General features: G+C 52.9%; 1 protein-coding gene and 1 non-coding gene across 2 annotated transcripts; both read right to left on the bottom strand.

The window, feature by feature from the left end:
- Positions 1–437: 437 nt before the first annotated feature.
- Positions 438–5924, bottom strand: OPTC (opticin). Its single transcript, XM_060285381.1, has 6 exons — positions 5694–5924; positions 4820–4955; positions 3135–3293; positions 2231–2433; positions 1101–1196; positions 438–608 (listed from the first exon to the last, which is right to left on the bottom strand). The coding sequence occupies exons 1-6, from the start codon at positions 5922–5924 to the stop codon at positions 438–440; spliced, it is 996 nt and encodes a 331-aa protein (XP_060141364.1).
- A 1547-nt stretch (positions 5925–7471) lies between these two features.
- LOC115861886 (U6 spliceosomal RNA) lies at positions 7472–7578 on the bottom strand. Its single transcript, XR_004042923.1, has one exon. It is a non-coding gene; the product is annotated as a U6 spliceosomal RNA (small nuclear RNA).
- Positions 7579–10466: the final 2888 nt, after the last annotated feature.

The following is a 10466-nucleotide window of genomic DNA, read 5'->3' as shown; positions in this document are numbered from 1 at the left end:
AAATTCTGGAAAATTTTAATGATCAGTTATTGCGAGCCTAGTAGTAAGAGCTGGCTCCAGCACGCCACTGCTTCTCCCCACTTCCTCCTTCTCTTTCTGTTCCTCCTCTTCCTCTTACATGATTTTCTTGGCATTCTGTATGGGTAGGAGGGATGGGGGATATGGGAAAGAGTTTTGCTGCAGACGTCGCTATTCTCTGAGCCAGGCGCCATAAGGTGTTCAGGAAAGAGGATGGAGAAATACAAATCTGGCTCCTGGAGGACATTTCCGTGTGTGCCTTGGGGGAGGGGTGTGTGTGGAGTTTTGCAATTGCATCCTGAGGATGATTAGTGCCGGGATGAAACACCACTGACAGGGATCGGGCCCTGTGGCCCAGGAGGCCCGTGCCCTTGGTGGTCCTCCAAGGGCTCTTACTTGGGAGCAGTGGAAGGGGTGAGCTAGGTGAAGCGGCCTGTGGGGAGCCGAGGCAGGCAGAAGTAGGCACTGGGGAAGAGGTTCAGGTTGATGGGATTGCCGTCCAGGCGGATGTCTTCCAGCTGCCTCCGCGTGTGCTTGTGCCTCTCAGGGTCACAGAAGGTGTCCCTCTGCATGGTCTCTATCATGTTATTCTGGAAAGAACACACTGACAGCTGCAAGCCTGCTCCACCGGGAGATTCTGCCCTCAGGCCGCACTGAAGGCAGGCTCAGTGTGTTCTCCCTACCAGCTTGCCTCCCCTTTACAACTGGAGAAGCTGAGGCACAGAAAGCCAACGCCCCATGCAAGGAAAGAGGAGAGGAGACCATTGAGGACGGATGGAGAGAGAGGGGAGATTGAGAGGGAGGAAGGGAAGACGGGAGACAGAGGGTAAGGGAAGGGGGAGAAGGAACAAGCAATTGGGTGAGATGGGATAAGGACATGGAGGGGAAGTGTTTCAAAGAGCAGGAAGGGGAAGAAATCAAACTGAGTCTGTGGACAGTGGTCTGAACAACACCTACCAATCCTTGTCTCCCACGAGCTCTCAGTGACGTAGACCCACCGCTGCCTAAGGGGGCAGGCTCCCTGCAATCTGACCTCCGCTTTCTGTGCTGTTCAATGCCCTTGCTCTGGGGAGGCCGCTCACCTGCAGGTGTAGTGAGCGCAGGCTTAGGGGCAGGGACCTGGGGATGGAGTCCAGCAGGTTATCGGCCAGGTAGAGGAACTGCAGCTTCTCCAGCGCCTGGGGAGGAGGCAAAGGGTGCGTGAGGCTGGTGGGTGCTGTGGGGCCCTGGCAGTGATGGGTGGCTGATGTGATCCCATTCACTCACTCAGGGTCTCCCGGGCCTCAGCCAGGTGCCAGGTTCCGCGCTGGGTGCTGTGGGGGAGGCCCATTTCCTCCCACTGGATGCAGAAGGAAAAGCTGCTGCCACTGAGGCACCGGCAGCTGGGGGAGTGTGAAGGCACTCGGCAGTGTCAGTGGCGACTCTGGGAAGAGCAGGCAAGGGGCAGGGATGGGTGGGAGGCAGGACGCAGGACATTTCGGCCCAGCCTCAGCATCTCTGCTATCAGAAGGGACTTTCCCAAATGAAAAGTCTCCAGATGCTACATCTGGAGCAGCTGTGGAGAGCATGGTCGGGAAACACTCGGACCAGCGTAATGAGAGCCATAGGCACAATGGAAGCAGATTGCATATGTGAGTGTGACAGAGCTGGGGTGTCAATCTCATCCACACCCCTCTTCACTTCCTCACTGGAACTGTCCCCAGGACTCTTCCTGGCCCTGCTGAGTGGGCAGCCCAGGGGGCCATATTTGTGCCATGTGTTGAGCCCTTCCCATCAAAACTGGCCAGCCAGTGACCAGATTTTCTCTCTTGAGAATTTGCTCCTAGAAAGACAGTGATCAGTCAGTTAGTGATGGGTTTTGGAAATAAAAGAATATGTAGAGTGAGAACTGGAGCCAGTACCACTGCAAGTCCAGTCACATGTAAGTCAAAGTTTTAGGGGAGCAGAAACTGAGTGTGCGAGGATGTTGGTGCACAGAGAGGTGACTGGGCAGTTGCACAAAAAGAAGCCAAGAGACCAGGTGCCCCACAGAGGGAGAGGGGGAGCTGCTGATGGTTTAGATGAGGAAAATTGGGTTTGATTTTCATGCCCCAGAACAGGGTTGGAGCAGAGATATCCTGTGAGGGCCGTGTGTGTGTGTGTGTGTGTGTGTGTGTGTGGTTGTAGGCATGGGTGGCATGTGGTAGATGGGGGACTTAAGGCCCTGGCTCACCCTGAAGGCTTCAGGCTGTATCCCTGAGCTCTGGAGCTGGTTCAGGCGGATGTCCAGGACCTCAATGCCAGTGGGCAGCACAGGTAGTGCTGCCAGCTTGTTCTCAGGGAGGATCAGATCCTGCAGAGCAGGCAGCAGGAGGAGGGCATCGTCATCGATGGAGGAGATGAAATTGCTAGAGAGGTCAATCCTCTTCAGTTTTGCTAAGAGGTGCAGGGCAGAACACAGAGAGATGAGGGACATACCATCTTCCCTTGCTCCTGCTGGAGCTGCCTGTGCCCTGCTCCCTGCCTCTCAGGATAGGGGATGCTAGCCAGCTCTCCACCTGCACCAGGTCCAAACCAGAAGGAATAACTTTATAAACCTGGAAAAGCCCTCAGATTCTGTGATACCTTTCCCTGGAGTTCTGTCCTACGTGGATTGGCTTGGAAGAAGCTTTTTGAGGGTAAGACCCAACAGGCTCAGGAATCCCTGGATCCATCCCACTTCTACCTGTTAGTTTACACAAAAGAACAATGAGGCCCAGGAAGGCTGTCAGTAATTAGTGGAAGAATCTGGATTAGAGACAAGAGTTAACATGGCCTTGTCCAGAGGCCAGGACGGCAGAGAGCTACAGTTGCTGGGACAGCCTGAAAACGTAGGCTTGATCATAGCTTCTCCTCCCCTGCTTCCCATAGCTTCGGGGAGAACATACAAGAACAGGTCACTTTTGCCATCTAAAAATCTTCAAGCAAAGGAATTAAAGAGACTGGGGCTATTTCTGTTTGATAGCTGGAGAGACTGAAAGCCAACAGGGAAAGGCACTTGGGCTGGTGACTGTTCAATGTGGCTGGGTGGCAAGGGAAAGAACCCTGGGGGTTCCCTCTGCCCACCCACTCTTTTCTGTTGCCAGGACATTACATACTCAGCCCTTTGAAGTCTCCAGCCCGAATATGACGGATGCGGTTGAAGCGGGCGTACAGGTAAGCGGTTGTCTGGGGAAGAGGAGGGATGTTCTCTAGGTCAGCATCATCACAGTACACAGAGGAACCAAGGCACACGCAGATCAGACAGGTTGGCAGGCCTGGCCCAGGTGGAAGACAGAACAAAGGGAGACCCCCCTCCTCAGTCAGACTCCCTTCAGCCTCTGGGACCAATAGCCCCGGCCCCAGGGAGTGTCTGAGCCGTGGTTGTCTGTGTCTTCTTGGGTTGCTGCCCAGACCAACTGTCACAATGTACCCAGGAGTGCTGTTGGCCGCTGCCAGCCTGGCACTCAGCCCTTGACCTAAGAGAAGCAGATCCACCCTCAGTTATTACCCATTACAATCCAAGCCCATTAGTGCCTTTATCAGACCCTGGTCCTGTGTAGGTTTTTCTGGGCCTATGTGGGCATTTCTAGGACATCTATCAGTCTCTTTTCCATAGGGCTCCTCTCTGGTCCTAAAAGGTGCAATGAAGATGAAATAAAGCCAGATTCAGTGGAATGGCCAATGGCTGCCGGCTCTGCCATCTGCCTGGTGGGCGAGGAGTTAGACATGTTCTGTGTGGCTCTGAAAAGCATAATAGAGCCAAGGTGGAGTGTACACTGCCTGCCCAGGATTCATTTCCCCTTCTCATCGTTATCAGCATCTCAGTTTTCTATTGGAAAACATCCCTCCCCTGTTCTCAGTCCATGACCAGTGGTCATGAGACTTAGGCCAGACCACTGAGCTCAGACTGGCCTTACAAAGTTGGGAAGGTTTTACTGAATACTGCAGGAGGTTTCCATCCCTTGTTATTAGAAAGAACAGAGGTTACTGGAGATCACTGCTCGTCCAACTCAAGGCGGAACTCTGTTGGTAGTGACACAGACCCAAGATTAAGAGATAGCTCTTCTTCACCAGTCGTGACCAGACAGTGTACTTATCCCCAGGCCTTGAACGGCAGGTCCAGCTGAGGCTCTTTATGGTCTCTTTAAGCCTGGGACGTCATGGATTCCTGACAGAAGTGTTTTCTCTACAGGTGCCCCATTACCCTATACCCATCCAAGGCAAACATCTCAAGAAGAGAACAGGAACCGAGAGCAAGCAAGTCAGGAATTAACTGCATCCTCCTCTGCCTCAGTTCTGATCCCCAGCAGAGTGCCAACCCCCTACTGGCGGATATGCCAGCATCCCAGAGTCTCCAGGAGGGCCTCAAGGAGAGGGAAAAGCTGCTAACGAGGGAACTCAAGCTGAAAAGCAGTATGACTACTTCATTTGCCCCCATGCCAAATGACGGCCACAAAGTTATTTATTCTTCTCTACAGGCCTTTAATTGTCTCTAATCTAATTATCACTCAACCTGCTCCCCCAGCGACGCTATTAATTAAGGTAGGTGGCTTTTCTAGGCACAGCGGAGTTCTTGCATTTCTTTGCTTCCTATCCAGTTTGTGCACTCAGGAAGAAGCATTAGGAACAGCCGGCCTCTCCCTTTGTTTTCTTTTTTCCTCCCCTGCAGCTGTTTCCCCTTCTCTCCCTGATCCTCCACTCCATATAGCTCTGACTGCACTCCTCTTTGGCACCCCTGGTGCTGGGTTATGGCTGCCGGCCCATGACCTGTGGCTATTGAGACCTGTGCCTGTGAACTTACCATGGCTGGTCAGGGAAACCAGCAGGCCCCGCGTCGTAGGCCTGGCCATTGTGGGGTTTGAAGGGGGTGTCCTTGGAGCCCTTGTGCTCTGAGTGAAACTTGTCCTGGTTGGAGAAGCCAGGCTGGTCCCTTTAACCTGGAGACACAGTATACAGTAAGCCAGCTTTGAGGGGCTGAGAGGGACTTCACTTTGGATTCTGGGAACTTCAGCGACCAATTTCAAGCTTGCAAAGAGTCACTGTGGAAAACGAGGGAGGGACGGCAGGAAGAGTGAACAAGGCAAGGGCCTTCTGAGCATCTGGTCCCTCATCATGACGTGGATGAGGAAACTGAGGTCCAGATGGGGAGGGACTGAGCTCAAGGGGCCATCTGGTGGCAGAGCCAGAACCCCATCTCCAGACCCCCCAGACTGGGCTTTTCCCTTGCCCGCACAGACCAAGGTCAGACAGCAGATGAGTGCAGACTTCAGATCAGTCCCTGCAAAGGCCAGAAAGGGCTGAAAAATGAACTTCAGAACTGAAGATAGTCTAAGAAAAGACAGGTTGTAGCATTCCTTTTTCCAAGGGAGAATGTGAGGACTGTTGTCCCAGTGAGATACACCTTATGGTCTTGAAGGCAGAGGGAAGGAGGGATGTATGACTTCTAAGGGAAGTCCCACAAAATTTGCTACAAACAGACAAAGAACTTGAAGTTTTGTGTCCTCTTTCTTAGTATTATCTAAACGACAAGTTCCTGTGGAGGGACAAGAATTTCCACCTCCTAGAGAAAGTTGGAGGCTTGAGATACCTGCATTATGGAACAGGTAGAGAGGGACCAGGCCTCAGGCTCCCAGTTTCTTGCAGGGAATGCAATGGGTCTGCTGCATGCCCCTCACCTTGGGGAGCTGGTCCCTGTAGTCTGTGAGTTCATCATAGTTGCTCAGGTCAATGACTTGATCGTAGTTGTCTAGGCTCAGGACATAGTCCCCCAGTTGCAGAACTGCATAAGAATCGCCTTCTCCGTGCGGCTGGTCTCCTTCCCTCTCCCTCTCCGTCTTTGGGAGAGATGCTGTCCTTGCTTCCTGCAGCATCAGGGCCAGCAGGCTGAGTAAGGCCAGGAGCTTCATGGAAGTCCTGGCAGGTGGGGGATGGGATGAGAATGGGGCCGAATCACTTAGGTATCCAGTCCTGGGGGAACAGCTCACAAACTCACCCCACTTCCCACCCCCACACTTGCAGACTCTTAAGCCATTTGTCACACACTTAGTGCCTTCATTGCATGTGCAGGCTCCTTCAAGGCTGGGGCTACATCTAGGGGGATATCTCCTGCCAGCCCCCCTCACTGCTCGCCACTTCAGTCTCTTCACATGCTCATCCACACACTGATATTCACTCACGCAGGAATGTGCAGGCACCTGGCAAAGGCTCATTTACTTAACACACACACACTCATGCATGTCCCCTTGTCTACATACCTCCCTACTAACTAGGCACACACTTGTGAATTTACACAGATGTTCTCTCTTATACAGCCACCCACTCAGAGTACAACCATTAGCCACTAAACTAGATTCAGAGAAACTTCACCATTAAGGAATCCTGTGGTTTTTAAAAAGATCATTCATTCATTCATGCCTTTGCTTGACAAACATTTATGAGATATCTTAATAGTCCCAGGCACTGGATTTGTCTCTGGGGGCACAGAAATAAATAAGGCATGCCTAGTTCCAGGAATGACTAGTCCATTTAGAGAACATAGGCTTAAAAATGGATTACAGTGTAAAAAAGCATGTTAGTTTTAAAATCTATTTATAAATGCAGCTTTTTAGAAACAAATGATTATGGAAACAAAAGAGCTCTTTGTGTTTGGTTGTACACACTCGGAAAGTTCCTTAGGTTTCTGTGTACAGGTGAATTCAAATGTTCATCCACATATGCACAGATGGGTCAAGGAATGTGTGCAGTGTGGATGTGAGGTACCCAGTGTATTTCTGATAATGCAGCTCTCCCCAAAGCTGGCTACACAAGTCTCTAGTAGACTCTCCCTCTTTTTTTCTTCATTTTTAAAAACTGAAGTATAGTTGATTTACAATGTTGTGCCAATCTCTGCTGTACAGCAAAGTGACTCAATTATAAAAAATATGGGGCTCCCCTGGTGGCACAGTGGTTAAGAATCCGCCTGCCGGGCTTCCCTGGTGGCGCAGTGGTTGGGAATCTGCCTGCCGATGCAGGAGACGCGGGTTCGTGCCCCGGTCCAGGAGGATCCCACATACCGCGGAGTGGCTAGGCCCGTGAGCCATGGCCGCTGAGCCTGCGCGTCCGGAGCCTGTTGCTCCGCAGCGGGAGAGGCCACAACAGTGAGAGGCCCGCGTACCGCAAAATAAATAAATAAATAAAAATCCGCCTGCCAAAGCAGGGGACACGGGTTCGAGCCCTGGTCCCGGAAGATCACACATGCCGCGGAGCAACTAGGCCCGTGTGCCACAACTGCTGAGCCAGCGTGCTGCAACTACTGAAGCCCGCACACCTAGAGCCCATGCTCCGCAACAAGAGAAGCCACCACAATGAGAAGCCCACGCACCTCAACGAAGAGCAGCCCCTGCTCACCGCAACTAGAGAAAGCCTGTGAGCAGCAACAAAGACTCAATGCAGCAAAAAATATATATATATATATATATATATGGAAAGCTTCACGAATTTGCGTGTCACCCTTGTGCACGGGCCATGCTAATCTTCTCTGTAGCGTTCCAATTTTAGTATGTGTGCTGCCAAAGCGAGCACGCTCCCTTTCTTAGTTTTTGCTGGGCAATGGGGTAAGCCCCCATCCTAGCAAGAGGTGTCTCTTCATCTTACCTCCCATACGTTACTCCAAACCAAATTATATAATCAAAAAAATCTTAAAGCAAAAGCCCTAAGACAGTTTACTGCCTCCCTCCAACCTCAATCCCCTGTCTCAACCCAGACACCCCACCTCACTGCACCCCTGTGCTCTCCTCCCCACGAGCACTCTCCCTCATTTGCATACCAATGGGCCTAACCCCTCAAAGCCTTGAACCTTACCCCTGGAGACTCTTTTGGTTCCAAACGGAGGCTCACAGCTTCCAGAGAGGTGGGGACTCTGATGGAGAAGTCATGACCCACGGAGGGGTCTGGGTAGACTGTCGCCTGGGGAAGGCAGGGGAGCCAGCCAAGGCAGGCGTGTAGCCAATCAGACTTCTCTTTTTCCTGATGTCCAGCTGTTTCTTCTCCTCCTTCCTCAGCGGGTCCCTCATCCCACTCCTTTGCTTGGTTTGAAAGATTTTTTTTCTCCCTCCCTCCACCTCTTCTACTCTCAGCCCCCTATACGTACCCCTCCCCACCTCCCCTCATCTTTTTCTCTCTTTCTCTGTCTGCTACATCTCTCTCTTTCTGGCCCACCGTCTTTGAGGGGGCAGGTGGTTCCCACCTCCTGAGGGGAGAGCAACCCCTCAGATTCTGTACTCTCCAAGAAGAGAAGGCAGCAGTGGGGGTATGTGGAGGGATGGGGCTTGGCTTTCCAGTTTTTTTCTCCAGCCAGCGAGTGATAAGGCTTTGGTTTCATAGATGCAATCCAAAGATTAAAAGAGGCTCAGCTGAGGTACTCCGACCAGCACCACTACCCGCCACCTGGACCTCTAATACAGGACCATAAAGATCACCACAGGGAAAGAGATTCAAAGAGAAGGTGAATGGGGGAAGGAGCAGGATTTGATAGCCAACTTCAAGCTCTCTGACGATGATGGGGAGGAAGATACAGGAAATTCTCCCAAATCTATAAGATTGAGCCCTAGAAAAAACCTTCCTGATCATAAACACCAGGAGGCATTGTGTGGGGTCCTCAGGGGGCCGAGGAGACTCCCCCCCACTCCATGGTCCCCTACCAAAGATGCATGTGTCAGGAGAGACTCCTTTCCCTGGTGCCTTAGGTTGCTGCAGGGCAAGTCCTTGCTGAAGGCACGGGTAAGGGGCTAAGACATTGTCCCCAGGAATCTGCCAGCCTGCATACATGTTTGCCCAGGTTCATAGGTGAGGCTCCTCCATCCTTCCTCCCACTAACCAGATACCGAATCCCAGCTGCATAGTTCTCCTTAGGATCATTTAATCCAAACCTTTCATAGTGCATGTGGGGAAACCGAGGCCCAGCAAGGTGAGGTGACTTGCCCAAGGTCACACAGAGCCAGGGCCAGGTCCTAGATTTCCTGATTCTCAGGCCAGAGAGTTCTCCTTTATTCATATGACCCTCCCCTTCTTTGCCTCACCCCTGAGGTCCTGAGGCCATGTATCTCCGTGCCCTCAGAAGAGATGGCCTTGGCAGAACTCATCTCTGCCCTGGCACAACAGGTGAAGGGTCAGAGCTAACAGCCTGGCCCCAGGGGCAGTGCTCAGCCTGCAGTGCTCCTGGGCACCAGCTGGTGTGGAGGGGGCTTCCCCAGCTCAAGAACCTTGTCACCAGAGCAACACTTGTTCCTGTGCCCCAGACAGCCCCCCGCGTGTGGAGAGACACGCAGGGCTCTGCTGGTGGAGGGAGGGAGCCCCTGGAGCCAGGAAGGTGCCCGGGAAGCAGAATGCATATGTGGTGGGCTGTCCTCTACTTTCTCTCTACAGCCTAGGCTCTGCAGCCAGAAACCCGAGCCCCCGCCCCGCCCCCCAGTCAGCCTGGGCGTCACCCGTCCCCACCCCCCACCATTTATTCCCCGCGAAGAATGCAGATGTGACTGTTCATTCATTCCCCCCTGCAGTCTGCTCCCACTCTCCTTCCCCGCTTTCTCGGTGACGCACACCCGCCAGCCCTCCTGCTCTCTGGGCTCTTATCGCTGTGCCCCCTGCAATCGGTATTCTCCCACGCACTCGGCCAGCTTGGCCAGATTTGCGGTCACGCCACGCATGCGCCGGCTCCCCCACCCCGGACCGCCCCCCCACCCCCGCCCCTGGCCCCCGGCCCCCAGTGGAGCAGCTTCTGATTTAGGCTGCACGTCTTAGACCCTCTCCCAGCTTCTGCTCTCGGTTTCACAAACACACCGGCACACATTCTGGTTACCATGGATTTCAGGGAGGGTCCATGGGGTGTGTGTGTGTGTGTGTGTGTGTGTGTGTGTGTGTGTGTGTGAGACCTACGTGGGAACCGTCTAACGATCATGCTGTTGTTCCAGGCAGCTCAGCCCCCAGAGAGCCCGGAAAAGGTGGCGGGAGGTGCCGGAGCTGGTCTAATCCGAATCTCATTAGGAGAAGCAGGAGGGCATGATGATGGAACGGAGGTGGCAGGCCCTGGGGACAGAAGTCTGGCCAGCTGACCCTGTTGCTTCCCTGTTCGTGGGCAGAGAGAGAGGCAGGGGTGGACGTTTCAGGAACCCTCCTGCTTTTTGGACAGCAAGGGTAGATTCCCTGCTGAGGGCTTGTAGCTACATAACTGCACGGCTGGAACTCATTTCTCTTCCTCTCTCAGGCACACACACACACACACCCCTCATACAGGGTAGACTCCATGTCTTCCAATCTTTTTCTCATGCTGCTTCCCTTCTTTCCTGTTTATGTGCTTTTTCCTCCTTCTCCCACCTGGCAAAATCTGATTCAAACCTTAAGATCCAGCTTAAATGATAGGAGCCATTCTGGTTTCTCCCAGGCAGAAGCAGAGGCCCTCTCCACTATGCTTT

Source organism: Globicephala melas, chromosome 1 (assembly GCF_963455315.2).
Source record: "Globicephala melas chromosome 1, mGloMel1.2, whole genome shotgun sequence".
In the NCBI taxonomy this organism is placed as follows: domain Eukaryota; kingdom Metazoa; phylum Chordata; class Mammalia; order Artiodactyla; family Delphinidae; genus Globicephala; species Globicephala melas.
The sequence above is the reverse complement of the archived record's forward strand: the minus strand, read 5'-3'. Positions and strand labels throughout refer to the sequence as shown.